Source organism: Entelurus aequoreus, linkage group LG06 (genome assembly GCF_033978785.1).
Source record: "Entelurus aequoreus isolate RoL-2023_Sb linkage group LG06, RoL_Eaeq_v1.1, whole genome shotgun sequence".
Lineage (NCBI taxonomy): Eukaryota > Metazoa > Chordata > Actinopteri > Syngnathiformes > Syngnathidae > Entelurus > Entelurus aequoreus.
The window spans coordinates 63,379,024-63,403,471 of NC_084736.1; the positions used below are offsets into that span (position 1 = coordinate 63,379,024).

Below are 24,448 nucleotides of genomic sequence, written 5' to 3' on the forward strand. Positions count from 1 at the left end.
ACGGGCTTCACTGACATCGCTTTCCCTCGAGCAGCGAGCGTGCTCGCAGTCAAAATGGATATCTTTGCAATTGAACCAGGTGCGCACAACACCATGACTGACAAGCGCTTGGGTGCATGAGAGCTCAGAATTGGTTCTTAGGTACACTGAGGGTGTTGATTTGCATGTAAATGGCTTGTAGGAATTGCTTCTCTATCTAAAGCAAAAGTGCTCAACATGGCTGACGAAGTAATTGATCAATCAGCCTGATAAACGGTGATTATTATTGAAGTGGGTCGTCTTTGGCGTTGGTCGATTTGCGCCCAGTAAAGTCATGGGCGGAGCTTTGAGCAAGTCTGTTTTTAAAATACAGGTGCTTAGGTTGCCGATACATCAGAAGTGCAGAAAAATACTGATATTGTTTTATATATAATATCAAACAACCCTTTATTTATTGATTAGTTATTTTTTTCCTGGTTTGCATACTGTTGCTGATTTAGTCAGATGTGTTTTTCATGCTGTGGAGAAGACCACACTACAGATGGAAGAAAGAAAAATGGTTTGGCAATAAAAAAGTAAGATTGAACAGAAACCTCACTTAATGTTTGTGTGTATTTGTTTCAAAACCAACATTATTTGTACTTTGTGACCCAGTAGTGTTACTATGCATGTCAGACGTTTTCAGATTGAGAAGATTGATTTCAATTGTGATCAGTGTGGTGATTTTACAGTATGTTTACACTATTTCTGCGCTTTATCCCAGCATTTTAGTTTATATGTTTGTCATCTGTGTAAATATTGTTTATACATTTAAAGCGTGTTCAAAATAAAACAAATGCTTCATTTTGTTGTTTTGTGTTTTGTCATCCACATTTTGGGCCCGATTTAACATACAGTTAATACAGAAATGAAAGTGAATTTATATTTGATTAATGGGTGTCTTTTGCATGTAAATGTCCTTCGAACGTTTCAGGAGTTGGGAGATAAAAAATAGTGGCCGGTTTTTATATTGGAGATAAAAATTCACAACATTACAAGAATATTTGATAGTCCAGTTAAAGGACACCTACTCTGAAATAACTTGCAGTGAAAATATGGCCTGTCTACAAATAATTTTTGACTTAATTTGGCTCATTGGATTATTAATGTGTGTATGTCTTTAAAAGAACAATGAACCTAAAGTATTTGGACCATGAAAGGATTTATGAAATGTAAAATTAATAAAAATGTTGGTATCAGGAACTGAATGTAACATTAGCACAGTATTGAACATTATACACTCTTATACACTCCTATTCATTCTTATACACCTAGACGTTCTTATACTTGCCTATTATATTCTTACACCCTCCTATACACGCCTTGCACTGTGATGCACTCTTATACTGTACATAAGTACAGTATTGTAGTATACATTTGTATACTTGCCTAATATATTCTTATACACTCTTTTACACACCTATTCATTTTTATACACTCTTAAAACATTCTTATACGTTCTTATACATTTTTATATTTTTCTACACTCTTATACACTCTTTTACACACCTATAAATTCATATACACTGTTGCACACTCTTATACACTCATACACTCTCATATCTATGTGTCAAAGTCAATGAATGAATTATCTATGGCCCCTGGGATGATATTTGATTGGTATTAGAACCGGCCCGCAGGCCACAGCCGCCTGCTGCTGTTTTGCACGCACCAAAACTCCATCAGTGTTGGCGCTAGGAATTTTCAAAAAGGGGTCGACCCCATCAAGTCATAAAAATGGCGTTCCACAGTAAATTTTGTAACCCTTTTGAAAACAAATGATAAATGTATGCATTATCCTGTTATATGTCACATTCTATATTGTGTTTTGGAAAAAGCTTGTCATAAACGTTAATTCATTAAAAAAAAAAAAATACAAAAGAAAACACATTTTTATGCATATGTAAATGTATTCAGTTATAAACATTCATTCACTTTCTTCTTTCCTTCATGGATTTAAACTTTACCGCTGCCGGTATTTTTTTCTATATTTTTATTGTAATATTTTCAAGATGTGTTTGTTCTATTTTTGGCCAAAGTAAGACAAAGAAAACAATCTGAAGTTGTCTTTATTTTTTAGTTTTAATGCTATCATTTTAATAGATTTTCCTCCATGCGGCCCCTGAGCTAAAATGAGTTTGACACCCCTGCTCTTATACTATCCCAGGGGTCACCAACCTTTTTGAAACCAAGAGCTACTTCTTGGGTACTGATTAATGCGAAGGGCTACCAGTTTGATACACACTTAAATAAATTGCCAGAAATAGCCAATTTGCTCAATTTACCTTTAACTCTGTTATTATTAATATTTAATTATATTTAGACTTAATTGAACAGTTTAAAAGAGGAGAAAACACGAACAAAATTACAATTAAATTTTGAAACATAGTTTATCTTCAATTTCGACTCTTTAAAATTCAAAATTCAACCAAAAAAAAGAAGAGAAAAAATAGCTAATTCGAATCTTTTTGAAAAAAATTTAAAAAATAATTTATGGGACATCATTAGTAATTTTTCCTGATTAAGATTAATTTTAGAATTTTGATGACATGTTTTAAATAGGTTAAAATCCAATCTGCACTTTGTTAGAATATATAATAAATTGGACCAAGCTATATTTCTAACAAAGACAAATCATTATTTCTTCTAGATTTTCCAGAACAAAATTAAAAGAAATTCAAAAGACTTTGAAATAAGATTTAAATTTAATTCTACAGATTTTGTAGATTTGCCAAAATGATTTTTTTGAATTTGAATCATAAGTTTGAAGAAATATTTAACAAATATTCTTCGTCGAAAAAACAGAAGCTAAAATTAAGAATTAAATTAAAATGTATTTATTATTGTTTACAATAAAAAAAAAAAATACTTGAACATTGATTTAAATTGTCAGGAAAGAAGAGGAAGGAATTTAAAAGGTAAAAAGGTATATGTGCTTAAAAATCCTAAAATCATTTTTAGGGTTGTATTTTTTCTCTAAAATTGTCTTTCTGAAAGTTATAAGAAGCAAAGTAAAAAAATGTATGAATTTATTTAAACAAGTGAAATATTTTCTTGGATTTTCAAATTCTATTTGAGTTTTGTCTCTCTTAGAATTAAAAATGTCGGGCAAAGCGAGACCAGCTTGCTAGTAAATAAATACAATTTAAAAAATAGAGGCAGCTCACTGGTAAGTGCTGCTATTTGAGCTATTTTTAGAACAGGCCAGCGGGCTACTCATCTGGTCCTTACGGGCTACCTGGTGCCCGCGGGCACCGCGTTGGTGACCCCTGTACTATCCTATACACTCACATACACTCTTTTACACAACTATACATTCATATACACTCTTACACACTCTTATACTATCCTATACACTCTTATACACTCACATACACTCTTTTACACACCTATACACTCACATACACTCTTTTACACACCTACCGTATACACTCTTATACACTCTTGGACAGTTCCAAAGTTTGATGCTGTCCATACGTTCCAGGCAGTGATTACCTACAAATTTCCCACTAATACTATACACTCTGGACTTACAGTGAGCGTCCTGCCCGAAGTCGTAATCGAACAACATATTGAATCTGACATCTGCGACTCACTGAGATATTTCGGTGTTCGCCAGTCTAGACGTTGTCGATCAAACACGGTGTTACTGCGCCTAAGAGCCTTACAACTTAATAGTCTTAAAAGGACATACAACTTCCTTTGGTATGTGGCAAGAAATCCGATTGATTAGCAGCGCAATAAGCTGTTGGCCCTGCGATGAGGTGGCGACTTGTCCAGGGTGTACACCGCCTTCCGCCCGATTGTAGCTGAGATAGGCTCCAGCGCCCCCCGCGACCCCGAAGGGAATAAGCGGTAGAAAATGGATGGATGGATAAGCTGCATTGGCCTAAACGCCCTGCAGATCAAAAGAATTTGTGAAATATTTTCCAGTTTGAAAGATGGTTTCTTCCACGTTATTTAGGACAGGAAGCAAGAGAGCAGTTTGTGTGCGCAGACTCGTGTTGAAAGCTGGAAAGCTACTCTGCGGTTAAGTGACTTAAGTTAATGAGCAAATAAACAAGGCATTAAAAAGAAAAGGGTAAGGTGAAACACTCCTGTCTCTTCTAAGAAAATACAGCTTACGTGATGACGTCCCACGGTGGACTCAGCAGGTGGTATTTATACGCCGCCTCACGTAGGAGCTTCATTCTGAGCGTCAACCATGCTGGCATCCAGGGCTCTGCTGTCCAAACAGACGCTGGCGGTTCTCGTCCAACAGCCAGCAGCCTTTGTCCATCAAGGCAGCTGGGGGAACACCAACGTGGCCGTGGTAAGTGACGCAGAACCGCCGCCTCGTCAAGTTGTTTTTGCAATGGCGAGTGGCTGAGAGCTGATGTTTTGCAGGTGTTTTCAGGATGCGGCTGGTGGGACGGCACCGATGTCCACGAGGGCGTGTAGTGAGTATCCCGGGTTGACTTCCCACCCAGCAAGCTGGAACTGTAACTCGCACCTTTGTCCTCAGCACCATGTACCATCTGAGCCGCAATGGCGCCCGCTTCCAGATGTTTGCTCCCAATCAGCAGCAGACTGAAGTGATGGACCACATGAAGAAGCAGCCCGCCTCTGGAGACCACCGGTACGTCACCCTTTTGATGTCGTCAGCGTTATCGTGACGCAGTCTTGCCTGTCCACACAGAAACACGATGGTGGAGTCTGCTCGCTTCAGTCATAACCAAGGAGAGATGCTCATGCACGATCTGTCCAAGCTGGACGTCAACACTTTTGACGCCGTCATATTTCCAGGAGGCTACGGGGTCATCAAGAACCTGTGAGGAGCAGTGAAGACACGTGATGGAGGAGGAGGTTCATGTGTCGCTTTCTCTTCTGCAGGTCCTCTTTTGTGAAGGATGGCAAAGACTGCAAGCTGCACGCTGACGTGGAGAGAGTGCTGAAAGATTTCCATCGCTCTCGTAAGCCCATTGGGTGAGTTCCTCTTTTTAAGTCAACAAAAGGCTGACTGTAATTCACAAAATTCACTCTTTTACACTCTTAAACACCCCTCTACACTTTTATACACCCCTCGACGCTCCTATATACTCTTATACACCCTTCAACACTCCTATACACTCTAATACACCCCTCGACACTCCTATACACTCTTATACACCTCTCGACACTCATATACACTCTTATACACCCTTCGACACTCCTATACACTCTTATACGCCCATCTACACTCATATACACTCCTCGACACTCTTTTTTACTCTTATACACCCCTCAACACTCCTATACACCCATAGGTGGATTAATGACCGGGCCTACCGGGCCCAGGCCCAGGGGGCCAGAGGCCCCAAGGGGCCAGGCCAACTTGGCCCCGCGGCCGCGACCCAAGCAAAACTACTTTTGCAAAAATAATAATCTTAAGCCCCAAGGGGCCAGGCCAACTTGGCCCCGCGGCCATGATCCATAGAGGGTAAGAGGCCCCAAGGGGCCAGGTCAACTTGGCCCCGCGGCCGCGACCCGCAGAGGGCCAGAGGCCCCAAGGGGCCAGGCCAACATGGCCCCGCGGCCATGATCCATAGACGGTCAGAGGTTGGGGGCCAGGCCAACTTGGCCCCGCGGCCACGATCCATAGAGGGTCAGAGGCCCCAGGGGGCCAGGTCAACTTGGCCCCGCGGCCACGATCCATAGACGGTCAGAGGCCCCAAGGGGCCAGGCCAACTTGGCCCCGCGGCCACGACCCACAGAAGGCCAGAGGCCCCAAAGGGCCAGGCCAACTTGGCCCCGCGGCCGCGAGCCACAGAAGGCCAGAGGCCCCAAGGGGCCAGGTCAACTTGGCCCCGCGGCCACGATCCATAGAGGGTAAGAGGCCCCAAGGGGCCAGGTCAACTTGGCCCCGCGGCCGCGACCCACAGAGGGCCTGAGGTCCTAAGGGGTCAGGCCAACTTGGCCCCGCGGCCATGATCCATAGAGGGCCAGAGGCCCCGAGGGGTCAGGCCAACTTGGCCCCGATCCATAGAGGGTCAGAGGCCCCAAGGGGCCAGGCCAACTTGGCCCCGCGGCCACGACCCACAGAGGCCCCAAGGGGCCAGGCAAAATTGGCCCCGCGGCCATGATCCACAGAGGGCCAGAGGCTCTCAATCATTATTATCAAAGCTAATTCTCAAATTGGATGGATCACACAACCTCACTCACATATTCTTTATCAATTATTAAAGGTTGTTTCTGAATTTTGATCACAGAACTTAATGCAAATATTCTTGATTGATTGACAAAGCTCATTCTCAAATTTTGATTACACAACCTTACTCTGACAAATTATCATTATCAAAAAGCTCTATCTCGAATTTGGATCACAGAATCTCACTCAAGTATTCTTAGCTGTGCCCCTCCCCCATCAAGTCTTTCATAAACCGGTCTGTTCTTTTAGAATCTCCTCATTTGGTATTTTGAACTCGTGAGAGACTGCTCAAAATTTGGTTTCCTTTCCCTCAGTTCAGACTCAGAGATAATTTGAAATCATTCAACAAGAAGTTTAACGCGCGCACACACACACACACACACACTTGAGTTGAGCATTACTTGGAAATTCTTATATTTTCCATTTTGCTGTTATTATCAGCATCTTCCCATTTTGTCCTTTTCTTTCGAGAAAGTTTACAGTCTGACATTTGTCACTGCTGTCAGTTAATAACTTTTTGGTCTTTGACCCATTTTGTCATTTTCTCGATTCGATCGTCACTGACCACTCTCTCCTGTCTGGCAGACATCGTTGCTGCCATCATAGCTAGCAAGCTGCCTGCAGCGGGTCATCCCTATGTTCCCCGTCCCTATGTTACCCGGGTCCTATGTTCCCCTCTACCGGGGAACTAAGGACCCTTTTTAAAAAAAAGGGTTCTATGTTCCCCGCTGCGGGGAACGTACAACACTTTTTCCAGAAAAGGGTTCTATGTTCCCCGCTGCTTCCAATGCGCGACTAAGTAAGACGCACGCAGACACGCATGACAGAGACGCGTTTAAGTTGTCGAAGGAAGGAAGTTCGCGTTTGAGTTGCTCTATCTGCTGCCGCACGCCCTGTGACAGGTTAGGTTTAGGGATGGTTTTGGTCAGGGCACAATTTCGCCAAAAAAGTGCTCCACAACGCCCTGTGACAGGTTAGGTTTAGGGATAGTTTTGGTCAGGGCACAATTTCGCCAAAAAAAAGTGCTCCACAACGCCCTGGGACAGGTTAGGTTTAGGGATGGTTTTGGTCAGGGCACAATTTCGCAATTTCGCCAGATACAATGCAGGGAACATAGGACCCTTTTTTAGAAAAAGGGTCCTAAGTTCCCCGGTCGCATACAAAGACCCAGGAACAACCGGGGAACATAGGACCCGGGGAACATAGGACCCGGGGAACATAGGCACGCTCCCGCCTGCAGATAGCAACATTTTGGTGTCCTTTGGGAAAATATTTAGAAAGAAGACAAAAGTACACACAGTTGTACAACTATTATCTTTATGATCTTTTTTTTGTTAGTTTCTCTGTTACTGTGTGTGGCCAATTAAGCGACTTTTGGCCATACCTGGCTGGTGACATTTAGCGACTTTCTGGTTGATGTTAAGATTAATAATAGCAACAGTTCTCTTCATCTTAATGCAATTTATTGTGTCTGTCTCTCCACATTTTGCCATTAGGTACTTTGAGCTCTTGTTGGTCAGTCACTCTAAGGTACATTGTTGCTGCCATCATAGCTAGCAAGCTGCCTGCAGATAGCGACATTTTGGTGTCCTTTGAGAAATATTAAGAAAGAAGACAAAAGTACAAGACATTGTACGATTACTATCTTTTTAAAATTATTTGTTTCACTGTGTGATTGACCGACTTTGCCGCTAGATTTCGCGTCTTTTGGCCATACCTGGCTAGCGACTAAAAACATCATTTAGCGACTTTTTGGTTGTGAAGATAAGTGGTAAAAGCAGATCTTCCTGTTGGTCTTCCCACATTTTGCCATTTGGTACTTTGCACTCTTCTTGGTCACTCCAAGGCATTTGTCCCTGCCTTCAGCTAGTCACTTGGCTCTTTTGGAATATATTTCACTGTAATTGGCTCTCTCTCTCTTTCTCCTCAGTACAAATCAGTCTGTTCCCTTGCCATTTAGACATTTTCTTGATTGGATCATCACTGACCACTCTGCTCTCCTGCTGTCTATCAGACATTGTTGCTCCCATCATAGCTAGCAAGCTGCCTTGTTGTCCTTTGTGAAAATATTTAGATAGAAGACTAAAGTGCACAAAGGTGTACAATTATTATCTTTTCAAAATATTTGTTTCACTGTCAGTGTGATTGACCGACTTTGCCGCTAGATTTCGCGTCTTTTGGCCATACCTGGCTAGCGACTGAAAACATCATTTAGCAACTTTTTGGTTGTGAAGATAAGAGGTAAAAGCAGATCTGCCTGTTGGTCTTTCCACATTTTGCCATTTGGTACTTTGCACTCTTGTTGGTCACTCCAAGGCATTTGTCCCTGCCTTCAGCTAGTCACTTGGCTCTTTTGGAATATATTTCACTGTAATTGGCTCTCTCTCTCTTTCTCCTCAGTACAAATCAGTCTGTTCCCTTGCCATTTAGACATTTTCTTGATTCGATCATCACTGACCACTCTGCTCTCCTGCTGTCTATCAGACGAATCAGTTGATTCTCTGCTCTCAATTGTCTATGCTAGTAAGCTGTTATTCTCTGCTTTGGAGTGTTGATGCTGGGTTGCTAGTTTTCTAAATCACCTCACACACTTGAAGGAAGCAGCACCGATCATAAACACACAAACAAACTCACACACACACACACACACACACACACACACACACACACACACACACACACACACACACACACACACACACACACACACACACACACACACACACACACACACACACACACACATAGTTGGTTTATCTGTTGTGATAGGCAAAGAGCCAATGTGCAAAGAAAGAAGGGAAATATGGATCATAAACGTTTAAGTGGAGGAGCTAGAAAAAAAATTCAGCAAGAAAAGAAAAAAAAGGAATCAGTTTTACTTGAGAGTGTTCCAAATATCTCCAGCTTCTTCAGTACAAAGACATCTGCTGAAAGCAATTCTATAAATGCTACTGCAAATTCAGCTAAGGTTAGCAATGCACCTGAGCTAGCATGTAGCTCCCAAGATCCTGAGACCACTACAAGTGTAGACACTGAACCAAATGCTTCTGATGCTTATGATTCAACCAATTCAGCAGTAGCCAGTTGCTCGGATGAATGTGAGGTCACTGCACCTCTGGACAGCATAGAAAATGAGCTGAATCTTTCTTCAACACCATCTACAGTGACAACTCTACCTAGTGATCCCGCTAAATGGGCTGAGACCCTCACTGAGTCAATGAAGGAAGTTCTTATTCAAAGAGGTGCAAAATCATTTCACAACCGTCACAGCCATTATCCAGCTTCTGTGAGGAACAGTGGGCTAGGAGGCAAAACCCGATGCCTAAACAATGAACATTTTACTTCACACTTGCCCAATGGACAACGAGTACAAAGAGAGTGGCTGATGTACTCTCCCTCTACTGGTAATGTTTACTGCTTTGCATGCAAACTGTTTTCCCCAAAAACGCATTCTTTTGTGACAGGCTATTGTGATTGGAAACACTCAGAAAGATTTGGTGAACATGAGCGAAGTGCTGAGCACATAACCTGCATGCAAGCAGTCTTGAACCGCGCCAAAGGTGCCACAGTTGATGCAGACCTGTTCAAACAGTTTCAGGCAGAGAGCAGCTATTGGAGGCAGGTGTTACAAAGAGTTGTTGCAGTCATTAAATTCCTTGCAGAAAGGGGCCTTGCATTTAGGGGTAAAAATGAATCGTTAGGGTCTCCTCTCAATGGGAACTACCTTGGTATTCTGGAGGTCCTGGCTGAATTTGATCCCTTTCTAAAGGATCACATCAGAAAGTTTGGGCAGATGGGTCGAGGTAATACCTCATATCTGTCCTCCACCATTTGTGAGGAATTCATTGAATTGATGGGTGCAAAAACCAAACAGGCTATAGCAGATGAACTGCAAGCAAGCAAATACTACTCTATCATTGTGGATTCAACCCCAGATTTATCTCATGTGGACCAATTGACATTCATATTCCGTTTTGTTAGCAAAGAGGGCAGTGTTGTTGAACGCTTTGTGGGTTTTGAGCCCATTACTAGCCATACAGGTGAAAGTTTGGCTAACTGTGTCATGTCTGTGTTGGAAAATCTAGGGTTAGAGCTGTCAAATTGCAGGGGGCAGGCTTATGATAATGCCAGCAACATGTCAGGGAGGTATAATGGGTTGCAGGCTCACTTAAAGAAAAGCAACCCATTAATACACTATATTCCATGTGCAGCTCACTCTTTGAATTTGGTGGGAGGCAACAGCATTGACAGATGTGGAAATGAAGTCTCTAAGTATTTTGACTTGATTCAGTCTATTTACAACTTCACAACTGCATCCACACACCGATGGGACAGGGTATTTGGCAATTCCAACATAGATCTCACACTTAAAGCTTTATCCAACACGCGTTGGAGTTGCCGTGCAGAATCTACCAAAGCACTGTGGCAGAACTACAGTAAAATAAAAGCAGCACTACAGGTTATTTCCACTGATGACACAGAGAAACGAGACACACGAACTGAAGCTGACAGTCTAGTGCGGAAGCTGGATTCACTTGAGATGGCCTTCATGGCAGGCTTTTGGGACACTGTTCTGTCCAGATTTCAGGCCACAAGTCTGCAACTTCAAAAAGCAGACATGGACCTTGGTACAGCAGTTAGATTGCTGGAATCTCTGCGCACCTTTGTTCTCTCCCAAAGAGATCTATTTGATCATTTTGAGCAGAAAGCCTTAAACATGTTGGGTGGCACCCCATCTTACAGGGCTGAACGGACGAGGAAACGTAAAAAGTTTGCTGATGAATCAGCATCCCCAGATGTTGTGCTTGAGGGAAGGCAACTGTTTCAAATAGAGACATTTATTGCCTCTATTGATCAACTGAGTTCAAGCCTTAATCACCGTCTGGAGGCCTACAAACATCTGAACAATTTGTTCAGTGTCCTTTTCTCTTTGGATACAGAGTCCAATGCTTCAGTCCTTCACAAGGCCAAGATTCTCACTGAATCATACCCATCTGACCTCAATGAAAGTCTTGGACAGGAGCTTATACAGTTCAAATCTTTTATACAGCTCAACAACACTGATGAGGAGAGGACCCCTTCAGGACTGCTCAAAACAATAATACATTTTGGACTACAGCCTACGTTTCCTAATACATACATTGCGCTACAGATTTTTCTCACTCTACCGGTCAGTAACTGTGAGGGAGAACGCTCATTCTCTCTTTTGTCAAGAGTAAAAAATGAGCTGCGCACAAGAATGACTCAGAAAAGATTAAATGCGTTATCTCTAATGGCAATTGAGAGTGAGCTGACAAGAGAGTTGGACTTCAATGATGTGGTGGATGATTTTGCAAAATTGAAAGCACGAAAGAAACCCCTTGCTTAAAGGTGCACTGTGTAAGATTTTTAGGTTATTTCCAGAATTCACCCATTCACTAATGTTAGGCTACCTGTTTTCATGAATACTTACCACCACCATAAAATTCTAAGTATCCATTATGACTTGGAGAATTGCACTTTTGCCATTTCTGGGAAGTGTCACCTGGATTGTGAAGATAGGATTGACTTTAGGCAGAAGCTTGGTGCTTTCTCTGGCAAACTGAACCTCAAGCTTCATTCTCTGCAGCTTTGCATTCTTGTGCAGACTTTCATCCACAAGGAACTTTTCAACTTCCCCACTATCGTGAAGGGGCCATCAAAAGATTTCAGTGTGTCCAGCATGTCTAGTCTCTTACTCTCCTTTCTTTGAGCCATCTCTTGTTTCTCATCTGCCCTACTCTCGAATTTTGCCTTCATGAATTTACTCCAGTTGAGTTCAACCTCCCTTTTTGCTTGTGCTGCTGCCTTGAAACCTCTGAAGCTCCTGGCTCTTCTGTAAAATTATTGACCTATTGACTGCGTTCAGTGTGCCCAACTTCTTCAGTTTGTAGTCCACCTTGCCACATTGTCTCTCCATCCCAATGTTGTGCACAGGGGTGCCATCAATGTTACTAGCCTGTTCACTGACAGGGTCCATTGGGAAGGTCTCCTCATCCATCCTCTGCCTGGCCAGGACAGTCTTCAGATGGGGCAGCATGAGATCTGTCAGATGCTTCACTTCATCCAAGTATTCGGCAGCCACGTCTGACACTGAGTTCAGGACATGTCCAGTGCCTGTCCAGCCACTATAGCATTCTTGGAAATGGGCTATCTTGACCTGCATGCAGCCCTTGTACCATGAACTGGCCTACACCTTTCTTTGTGGTGCTCTCCGATGCATGTTATCATTTTACCTTTCTCCTTCTCCTCAAGCTTAACCACAAATAGATACAGACTTTGAGCCTCAATTTGCTGCACAGCTGCCGTTATGCCAATGTGTTTTCCTAAGATATTATTTTATTTTTAATGATAGAAGGGAGGAAAAGGGGGCAAAAATCATGTCCGATTTAGTTTTTTGGGTGGGTTGGGGGGTTTATTTCATGATAGCTACCAACTTCCAATACATAATATCTCTCAAATGACCCAATGCACCATCACTGAAGTGGGCGTAATCATTTTCAAAAATGTTTATTTTTAGGCCATTTATCCCCTCCCCCTGTGTCTGTGTGAAACCTGTGCTTGTCAGTGTCTGTGTGGTATACCTAATAGTGTGTGTGCAGTATGTGCACTCTTCTGTACAGTACAGTGTGCATGTCTGTTCACAGTATACAGTATTTCTTGCATAGTGCGTGCGTGTGTGTGCGCCCACACGCGCGGGGGGTTGAGGGGCCAAGACCATGTCAGGCCCAGGGGGCCAAAATTTCTTAATCCGCCCCTGTATACACCCCTCTACACTTCTATACACTATTATACACCCCTCGACACTCCTATACACTCTTATACACCTCTCGACACTCATATATACTCTTATACACCCTTCGACACTCCTATACACTCTTATACGCCCATCTACACTCATATACACTCCTCGACACTCTTTTTTACTCTTATACACCCCTCAACACTCCTATACACCCCTCTACACTTCTATACACTATTATACACCCCTCGACACTCATATACACTCTTATACACCCTTCGACACTCCTATACACTCTTATACGCCCATCTACACTCATATACACTCCTCGACACTCTTTTTTACTCTTATACACCCCTCAACACTCCTATACACCCCTCTACACTTCTATACACTATTATACACCCCTCGACACTTCTATACACTCTTATACACTATTATACACCCCTCTGTACTCCTATACACTCTTATACACCCCTCTCCATTCCTATACACTCTTATACACCCATCGACACTCCTATACACCCCTCTGCACTCTTATACACCCCTCTGCACTCCTATACACTCTTATACACCCCTCTACACTCATATACACTCTTATAGATCCCTCTACACTCCTATACACCCCTCTGTACTCCTATACCAGGGGTCACCAACGCGGTGCCCGCGGGCACCAGGTCGCCCGTAAGGACCAGATGAGTCGCCCGCGGGCCTGTTCTAAAAAAAAATTTTTTTTTAAATTAAATCTTCATAGAAAAAACACAAGATACACTTTCAATCAGTGCATCAACCCAAACAACCTCCCCCATGCACACTCATCCACACCCACTCACACAAAAGGGGTTATTTCTTTCTGCTACCAATATTCTGGTTCCCACAACATAGACAACACATCTGCAAGGGACACAGCCCCTGAAGCACACATGATTGTATAGGCTGCTGGTCCACTAACATTTTCATTAATTACTATTTTTTATGTAATTATTTTTATATTGTTTTACTTTCTTTTTTATCCAAGAAAATGTTTTTTATTTATTTATCTTATTTTATTTCATTTTTTTAAAAAAGGGCCTTATCTTCAACAGACCAGGTTGTCAATGAAATTAGATTTGTTTAAAGGGTTTTTTAAACCAGGCCCAGTCCAGATAATGTCCAAGTCGGACTCAGCAACACACACCTTCATTCATGTACACAGAAAAAAATTAGGGAACACAACAGATTGCATATAATTTAAAAACAAAATTACATTTTCAAAATAAGCATTTATGTACAGTCCAGATTATGTCCAGGTCACTCAAATTAGGGAACACAACAACAGATATCATATAATCTATAAACATAATTATACTTTCAAAATAAGCCTTTGAGGACTTCTCATCTTTTTTTTTAATGTTTTTTGGCATCATTATCGTTTTCAACGAAAGTAATACTAAGTGAATATCTGTTTTTGGCCTTAAAAATAAACATTTTACCGAGTACTATAATTAAATTGACTAAATCATGATTGTCAATGAACTCTCCTAAAATAACAGAAACCACATTAAGCTTCATAAACAAACCAATCCTTAAACACATTTTTTCAACTTCCACCCAAAACAAAGACACAATATGACAATACCAAAACAAATGCAGGGTGGATTCAGGCTCCTGACAACAAAATCGGCAATCATCTGACTCTGTCATATTCCATAATTTTAACATTTTCCCTGTGGGTAAGAAGTTATCATTTTAATTTGAAAATAACGATTTTGCACATTGATAGTGGTTTTATAGATTAGTTTGAATATGGCATCCCATGGCAACGGGCAGTCAAAAAAGTCCTCCCATTTTCCATTTGTGTTGTATGAGGCAGCCTTCAAAGATTTCTTTATTAAATAAAAAATATATATTTTTCTATTTATTTTAGTTCCTTTTTGCCAACTAGAATTTCTTATTAGAGGTTTACAAACTAATAATTTAGTAGTTCCATAATTAATTATTTGTTTCCATCTTTTCCCAATTACTCCAGTTAGTTGATAAAATGAAAAAGCTTGAGCAAGCATCACCATACATAGCTCTAAATTCATCATACTTCATAATTTTACCATTCTCATTGATAATATCATTGACAAAAATGATTCCTCTTTCAAACATATTTTTCCAAAAGAAAGGCTTTCCATCTATTACAATATTAGAGTTCATCCATATTAACTGCTGCAAAATATTGTCTCTTTTTTCTGGCACATAAAATTGAAAACACCACTATGAGTGGATTGTTTCCTTTATGAACCCCGCCATGTTTCCCAGCAGACTCTCTGGGAGGGGATCACTTGTAAAAAAGGATACAATTCTTTTGATACAGTACATATTTTTTGTCCAACAGGACATTTGTGTACCACTCAATGTTTAAATACATCTTTGGAACAATTGATGCTTTTAAAGACAGACACATAGCTTCAAGGTTGAGAAGTTTCAGGCCCCCATATTCATACTCTTTGTACAAAACCTTTCTTTTACTCTTTTCTGGTTTGCCGTTCCAGACAAAATCGAAGACCCTCCGCTCATAAATCTTAAAAAAGTTTTGTGATGGAGCTGGTAATGACAAAAAGAAATAAATAAATTGAGGAATAATTAACGAGTTGGCAATAGACATTTTACCATACAAGGTTAGGGATTTCCCTTTCCATAATTGCATAATTTTGTCCAGCTTTCTTAGTCGATTATCATAATTTACTGAGCCTAGATCTTCCAGATTTTCTGGGACAACAACACCAAGTATGTTAACTGGTCCATCTGTCCACAAAACAGGCACTTTGCATTCCATTCGAAAGGACGTTCCCTTTAGATTTACGATCCTTAACATTTTACATTTATCATAATTAAGCTTAAGGCCAGATTGCTGTGAAAATTTGTCCAAAAGATTAAGAAGGTTCCGCAAACAATGAGGAAAAATCTTATCTTTGTGAATCAGCCTTTTCTGACATGAACTTCATCAAGAACAAACACAGAACACGCCTCACTGATGCACATCTGCAAGACTCACTCAGAGTTGCAGTGTCAAGTTACACACCAGAGTACAACACACTAGTTAACAGCATGCAATGCCAGGCTTCCCACTAACTGACAAAGAAACAGATAACAGATTTGGTGTCCAGTTGGAAGTGTGACATGATTTAAAAATTTGAGAGTTTACTTTTGTATTTTACATGAGTTATTATTTGTACAAACATGGTGCAAAGTAATTCATGATTTGTTAAAAAATGTTAGTGGCTAGCTAGTTAAAATGGGATATTGTGATTTCACAAGACTGTCTTAGAAGTGATCATTTGAAAATGTTCAATTTGAAAAATGTGCACTTAGAGAAAATATAAAAATAAAGTGTTGCATATTGATATTTATCTGTTTCTATATATATTTATTGTGAGAAATCATTAAGATGATCAGTGTTTCCACAAAGATAAATATCATTAATTATTAATAATAACAGAGTTAAAGGTAAATTGAGCAAATTGGCTACTTCTGGCCATTTATTTAAGTGTGTATCTAACTGGTAGCCCTTCGCATTAATCAGTACCCAAGAAGTAGCCCTTGGTTTCAAAAAGGTTGGTGACCCCTGTCCTATACACTCTTATACACCGCTCTCCATTCCTATACACTCTTATACACCCCTCGACACTCCTATACACCCCTCTACACTCATATACACTCTTATAGATCCCTCTGCACTCCTATACACCCCTGTACACTCCTATACACCCCTCTACACTCCTATACACCCCTCTACACTCATATACACTCTTATAGATCCCTCTGCACTCCTATACACCCCTCAACACTTATATACACCCCTCTACACTCATATACACTCTTATAGATCCCTCTACACTCTTATACACCCCTCAACACTCATATACACTCTTATACACCCCTCGACACTCCTATACAACCGTATACACTCTTATACAATTGTATACATTCCATTAGACTCCTATACTCTCGTATAAGCTCTTATACACTCATACACACTCCTTTACACTCTTGTACACTCATAACCATTCTTAAACACTTTTATACACTCTCTTACACTTCTATACACTCTAAATATTCCTATACACTCTCGTACACTTTTATACACTCCTGTAGACTCTCATACACTCTTACTGTATATACTCTAAACAGTCCTATACTCTACTATACACTCTTATACATTTTTAAACATGCTTATACCCTCCTAAACTTTACTATACACTTATACACTCCTCTACTCTCCTATACACTCCTATACTTTACTATACACTCGTATACATTTTTATACACTCTTATACCCTCCTAAACACTCCTATACTTTACTATACACTCTTATACATTTTTATACACTCTTAAATACTCCTATACTCTACTATACACTCTTATACATTTTTAAACACTCTTATACCCTCCTAAACTTTACTATACACTTATAGACTCCTCTACTCTCCTATACACTCTTATACCCTCCTAAACTTTACTATACACTTATAGACTCCTCTACTCTCCTATACACTCTTATACCCTCCTAAACACTCCTATACTTTACTATACACTCTTATACATTTTAAACACTCTAATACCCTCCTAAACACTCCTATACTTTACTATACACTCTTATACATGTTATACACTCTAATACTTTACTATACACTCTTATACATGTTATACACTCTAATACCCTCCTAAACACTCCTATACTTTACTGTACACTCTTATACATTTTATACACTCTTATACCCTCCTAAACACTCCAAAAAAATTTTAATTTTTTTTTGTCATAAAGAAATACAATCATGTGTGTTTACGGACTGTATCCCTGCAGACTGTATTTATTTATATTGATATATAATGTATATATTGTGTTTTTTATGTTGATTTAATTAAAAAAAAAATATATATATATGTATGTGCAGCCGCGGCCCGGTGGTTGGGGACCACTGCTCTACTGTACACTCTTATACATTTGTATACACTCTTATACCCTCCTAAACACTCCTACATGTTACTATACAGTCATACATTTTTATACACTCTTATTCCCTCCTACACACTCCTATACGTTACTATACACTCTTATACATTTTTATACACTATTATACCCTCCTAAAAACTCCTATACTTTACTATACACTCTTATACATTTTTATACACTCTTATACCCTTCTAAACACTCCTATACTTTACTATACACTCTTATACATTTTTATACAATCTTATACCCTCCTAAACACTCCTATACTTTACTATACACTGGTATACATTTTTATACACTCTTATACCCTCCTAAAAACTCCTATACTTTACTATACACTCTTATACATTTTTATACAGTCTTATACCCTCCTAAACACTCCTATACTTTACTATGCACTCTTATACATTTTAATACACTCTTATACCCTCCTAAACACTCCTATACTTTACTATACACTCTTATACATTTGTAAACACTCTTGTACCCTCCTAAACACTCCTATACACTATTATACATTTATAAACACTCTTGTACCCTCCTAAACACTCCTATACACTATTATACATTTGTAAACACTCTTGTACCCTCCTAAACACTCCTATACACTATTATACATTTATAAACACTCTTGTACCCTCCTAAACACTCCTATACACTATTATACATTTGTAAACACTCTTGTACCCTCCTAAACACTCCTATACACTATTATACATTTGTAAACACTCTTGTACCCTCCTAAACACTCCTATACACTATTATACATTTGTAAACACTCTTGTACCCTCCTAAACAATCCTATACACTATTATACATTTGTAAACACTCTTGTACCCTCCTAAACACTCCTATACACTATTATACATTTGTAAACACTCTTGTACCCTCCTAAACACTCCTATACACTATTATACATTTGTAAACACTCTTGTACCCTCCTAAACACTCCTATACACTATTATACATTTGTAAACACTCTTGTACCCTCCTAAACACTCCTATACACTATTATACATTTGTAAACACTCTTGTACCCTCCTAAACACTCCTATACACTCCTATACACTATTATACATTTGTAAACACTCTTGTACCCTCCTAAACACTCCTATACACTCCTATACACTATTATACATTTGTAAACACTCTTGTACCCTCCTAAACACTCCTATACACTATTATACATTTGTAAACACTCTTGTACCCTCCTAAACACTCCTATACACTATTATACATTTGTAAACACTCTTGTACCCTCCTAAACACTCCTATACACTATTATACATTTGTAAACACTCTTGTACCCTCCTAAACACTCCTATACACTATTATACATTTGTAAACACTCTTGTACCCTCCTAAACACTCCTATACACTATTATACATTTGTAAACACTCTTGTACCCTCCTAAACACTCCTATACACTCCTATACACTATTATACATTTGTAAACACTCTTGTACCCTCCTAAACACTCCTATACACTATTATACATTTGTAAACACTCTTGTACCCTCCTAAACACTCCTATACACTATTATACATTTGTAAACACTCTTGTACCCTCCTAAACACTCCTCTACTCTAGTATACACTCTCGTACACTATTGTATGCGCTTATACGTAAAGCAAACAAATGCAAAGGTCTAAGTGCAGCGACAGAGTTGACACTAATAAATCAACTTTGACAAATTGGCCTTCTTGAGGCTGATGAGGTCAAGGCGTAGGGCTCGAGATCTGGTCGGGTCAAGACACAGGGTCAGGTGAGGGGACGCCTGGTGGTCAAGTATGAGAAGGACAGGATTTAGCAGGGACAAGGGATTTGCAGGGATTTTAGGTGGAAGGAAGTATCTTTACAGAGAGTTTAAATTGTCCTTCAGTGTGAATGGTTGTTGGTCTATATGTGTCATGTGATTGGCTGGTGACCAGTCCAGGGTTTACCCCGCCGCTCACCATAAGTCAGCTGGGATAGCCTCCAGCTCACCTGAGACCCTACGAATGGTATAGAAAATGGATTGATATACCGGTATGCCATTTTCTTCTGGCAGGAGAACAATTTCAGCCCCTAAATAAAAAGTAATATGCAAATAGTAAATACATAATATTATAACATTTGTACAATGTAAACAAGTTGTAGAGAGTATGTAGAAATCTTGCCACAGCCAAACTGTCATATTGACTCAAATGTAGGTGACCATTAATATATAGGACAGTTTTTCAAAAAAGTATTTTCAAAGCAAATAAAATTATTACCGTATTTTTCGGACTATAAGTCGCAGTTTTTTTCATAGTTTGGCCGGGGGTGCGACTTATACTCAGGAGCGACTTATGTGTGAAATTATTAACACATTACCGTAAAATATCAAATAATATTATTTAGCTCATTCACGTAAGAGACTAGACGTATAAGATTTCATGGGATTTAGCCATTCGGAGTGACAGATTGTTTGGTAAACGTATAGCATGTTCTATATGTTATAGTTATTTGAATGACTCTTACCATAATATGTTACGTTAACATACCAGGCACGTTCTCAGTTGGTTATTTATGCCTTATATAACGTACACTTATTCAGCCTGTTTTAAATTGCCTTTCAAATGTCTATTATTGATGTTGGGTTTTATCAAATAAATTTCCCCAAAAAATGCGACTTATACTCCAGTGCGACTTATATATGTTTTTTCCCTTCTTTATTATGCATTTTCGGCCGGTGCGACTTATACTCCGGAGCAATCTATACTCCGAAAAATACGGTACAAGCAAACAATAAAACATAATCTTATTTTTAAAAATCATATTATATTATGTTATTTTTGTTATTTGTTTATATATCTATTTTATAATTTTATGTTTATCATGTAGTATAATTATTAGATCAAGGTGAATGTTTATTTATTTATATAGCAACATTTTAAAACAGCTTCTACTGCCCCAAAGTGCTGTACAGATTAAAAACAGAAAGGTAAAAGATAAAAAAAAATAATACCAATAATAATAAAATCACAATAAGTACAGAACATTCTATATATAAAACACAAATAAACAAAATAACAATACAATGGTAACATCTAAATAAGTACTACGCATAAAAAAACAATAAAACACTATTAATAGAATAAAAAAAAAAAAAATGTATAAAAATAGTAAAAAAAATTATATATAAATTAAAAAAAAGATTATTATTTTGGCTTTTACCCTCAGGAGTCATCACAGTGAGTCAATGAGGTTTAATGTGGCTTAGTTTTTTTTACGAGGGTATGCCCTTCTCGGCACAACCTTTGGGAGTGTGAGTATGCTTTAAACCTATGTCTTTGTGCAGTCTGTCCAGCACGGCTCCCGTGCTGGCATGCCGTGTGCTGCCCAGCCTGGAGGTGACCATGGGCTACGAACGAGAAGACAACACCAACCGCTGGGGGAAGTGGCCTCACACCAACATGGTGCAGGCAGTCAAGAGCATGGGGGCTCGTCACAATGTCCGTGAACCATACATATCCTTCCGAAAAAACAGCATACACTACCGTTCAAAAGTTTGGGGTCACATTGAAATGTCCTTATTTTTTAAGGAAAAGCACTGTACTTTTCAATGAAGATAACTTTAAACTAGTCTTAACTTTAAAGAAATACACTCTATACATTGCTAATGTGGTAAATGACTATTCTAGCGGCAAATGTCTGGTTTTTGGTGCAATATCTACATAGGTGTATAGAGGCCCATTTCCAGTAACTATCACTCCAGTGTTCTAATGGTACAATGTGTTTGCTCATTGGCTCAGAAGGCTAATTAATGATTAGAAAACCCTTGTGCAATCATGTTCACACATCTGAAAACAGTTTAGCTCGTTACAGAAGCTACAAAACTGACCTTCCTTTGAGCAGATTGAGTTTCTGGAGCATCACATTTGTGGGGTCAATTAAACGCTCAAAATGGCCAGAAAAAGAGAACTTTCATCTGAAACTCGACAGTCTATTCTTGTTCTTAGAAATGAAGGCTATTCCACAAAATTGTTTGGGTGACCCCAAACTTTTGAACGGTAGTGTATGTTCCCTCATAAAAGCTTTGTTTGTTGCGTTGTGACCTTAACCCTTTTTCTTGCACGAGGCCCACGTGGACGAGAAGAACAAAGTGGTCAGCACTCCGTCCTTCATGTGGGAGACGGAGCAGCACTACCATTATATATTTGACGGCATCGGCAACATGGTCAAGCATGTCATGCGCATGACCAGCAAGTGATGGAAAACAAGGAAGATAACATTAGTGTCAAACATCATAACCTCTGAATGACATGCACGGGCCACGACATTAGGTACACGTGCACAATCCAATGAGATTCAATACACAATGATCATGACCAACTTACTCAGTTTTTGAACATCTGCTGTGGAAATTCGAAACTACAATATTAGCACTACAACAAATTATTTTACAGAACTGGATTTCAGATGTACCTAATGAAATGGCGAGTGTGTGTGGAGGCTTTAGTCAAAGCAAGTGCTCTGTGGTGTACTTGAGTAATCGAAGTATTGTGTACGATTTTAAGGGTAATTTGAACTGAACGCAGTACAATGACAGGAGTTAGTCAACACATTCCAATATTTCAACCTGTGTTGCACCACTGCCCAATAAACATACAGCACTACACACATACATTACATTAATTTAGCTATATAGCTTGGATGTGAATATAAAAATGCCCTCATAATTCCAAAATAAAGAGAAATAATGAGCGACATTTTCTGAAGACGAGTCAATTTTTTTTTAACAATTTAAAAAAAATTTCAGGACATCAGTGTAACTGTTGTGTACAGGAGGAAGGAGACGGCACATACAGCAGGGATGTAGTTTATATATATATATATATATATACATATATATATGTATGTACATATATATGTATGTATATATATATATGTATATATATATATATACATATATATATATGTATATATATATACATATATATATATATGTATATATATATACATATATATATATGTATATATATATATATATATATATATATGTACATACATATATATATATATATATGTATATATATATAAACTACATATATATATATGTATATATATATACATATATATATATATGTATATATATATATATATATATGTACATACATATATATATATATATATATAAACTACATATATATATGTATATACATATATACATATATATATATATATATATATATATATATATATATATATATATATATATATATATATATATATATATATATATATATATATATATATATATATATATATGTATATCAATCAATCAATGTTTATTTATATAGCCCTAAATCACAAAAGTCTCAAAGGGCTGCACAAGCCACAACGACATCCTCGGCACAGAGCCCACACAAGGGACGTCGATGTGAATGACTATGAGAAACCTTGGGGAGGATCGCATATGTGGGTAACCCCCCCTCTAAGTACAGTCCCTAGTGGATCCAACATAACAGTGAGAGTCCAGTCCATAGTGGGGCCAGCAGGAGACCATCCTGAACGGAGACAGGTCAGTAGCGCAGAGACGTCCCCAACCGATGCACAGGCGAGCGGTCCACCCCGGGTCCCAACTCTGGACAGCCAGCACCTCATCCATGGTCACCGGAACCGGAATAACCCGGCGAGGGGGCAAAGGAGAAAAGAAAACGGCAGATCAACTGGTTTAAAAAAGGGGGGTCTATTTAAAGGCTAGAGTATACAAATGAGTTTTAAGATGGGACTTAAATGCTTCTACTGAGGTAGCATCTCTAACTGTTACCGGGAGGGCATTCCATAGTACTGGAGCTAGAATAGAAAACGCTCTATAGCCCGCAGACTTTTTTGGGCTCTGGGAATCACTAATAAGTCGGAGTTCTTTGAACGCAGATTTCTTGCCGGGACATATGGTACAATACAGTCAGCAAGATAGGATGGAGCTAGACCGTGTAGTATTTTATACGTAAGTAGTAAAACTTTAAAGTCACATTTTAAGTGCACAGGAAGCCAGTGCAGGTGAGCCAGTATAGGCGTAATATGATCAAACTTCCTTGTTCTTGTCAAGAGTCTAGCAGCCGCATTTTGTACCAACTGTAATCTTTTAATGCTAGACATAGGGAGACCCGAAAATAATACGTTACAGTAATCGAGACGAGACGTAACGAACGCATGAATAATAATCTCAGCGTCGCTAGTGGACAAAATGGAACGAATTTTAGCGATATTACGGAGATGAAAGAAGGCCGTTTTAGTAACACTCTTAATGTGTGACTCAAACGAGAGAGTTGGGTCTAAGATAATACCCAGATTCTTTACCGAGTCGCCTTGTGTAATTGTTTGGTTGTCAAATGTTAAGGTGGTATTATTAAATAGATGTCGGTGTCTAGCAGGACCGATAATCAGCATTTCCGTTTTCTTAGTGTTGAGTTGCAAAAAGTTAGTGGACATCCATTTCAATAAGACACGCCTCCAGCTGACTACAATCCGGCGTGTTGGTCAGCTTTAGGGGC

The 24,448-nt window shown here is 39.2% G+C and overlaps 2 protein-coding genes across 2 annotated transcripts in view; both read left to right on the forward strand.

Annotated features, from left to right (window-relative positions):
• Positions 1-576, forward strand: part of tmem127 (transmembrane protein 127) — a 6,165-nt gene extending 5,589 nt beyond the window's left edge. Inside the window, exon 3 of the mRNA XM_062049614.1 lies at positions 1-576. This exon is cut by the window's left edge and continues 310 nt beyond it. Within this exon, the coding sequence (XP_061905598.1) occupies position 1 (1 nt within the window). The 3' untranslated portion in view covers positions 2-576.
• Positions 577-4,177: 3,601 nt separating this feature from the next.
• Positions 4,178-22,660, forward strand: gatd3l (glutamine amidotransferase class 1 domain containing 3, like). Its single transcript, XM_062051195.1, has 7 exons — positions 4,178-4,330; positions 4,405-4,457; positions 4,523-4,636; positions 4,697-4,828; positions 4,891-4,983; positions 21,250-21,416; positions 22,025-22,660. The coding sequence occupies exons 1-7, from the start codon at positions 4,223-4,225 to the stop codon at positions 22,159-22,161; spliced, it is 804 nt and encodes a 267-aa protein (XP_061907179.1). The 5' UTR covers positions 4,178-4,222; the 3' UTR covers positions 22,162-22,660.
• Positions 22,661-24,448: the final 1,788 nt, after the last annotated feature.

Excerpts from the sequence above, each read along its gene's own strand:
- gatd3l (XM_062051195.1), top strand. The coding sequence starts at position 4,223 with ATGCTGGCATCCAGGGCTCTGCTGTCCAAACAGACGCTGGCGGTTCTC. Across the intron at positions 4,637-4,696 it reads CCCGCCTCTGGAGACCACCG|AAACACGATGGTGGAGTCTG; the intron begins GTACGTCACCCT and ends CTGTCCACACAG. Across the intron at positions 4,984-21,249 it reads CGCTCTCGTAAGCCCATTGG|TCTGTCCAGCACGGCTCCCG; the intron begins GTGAGTTCCTCT and ends GTCTTTGTGCAG.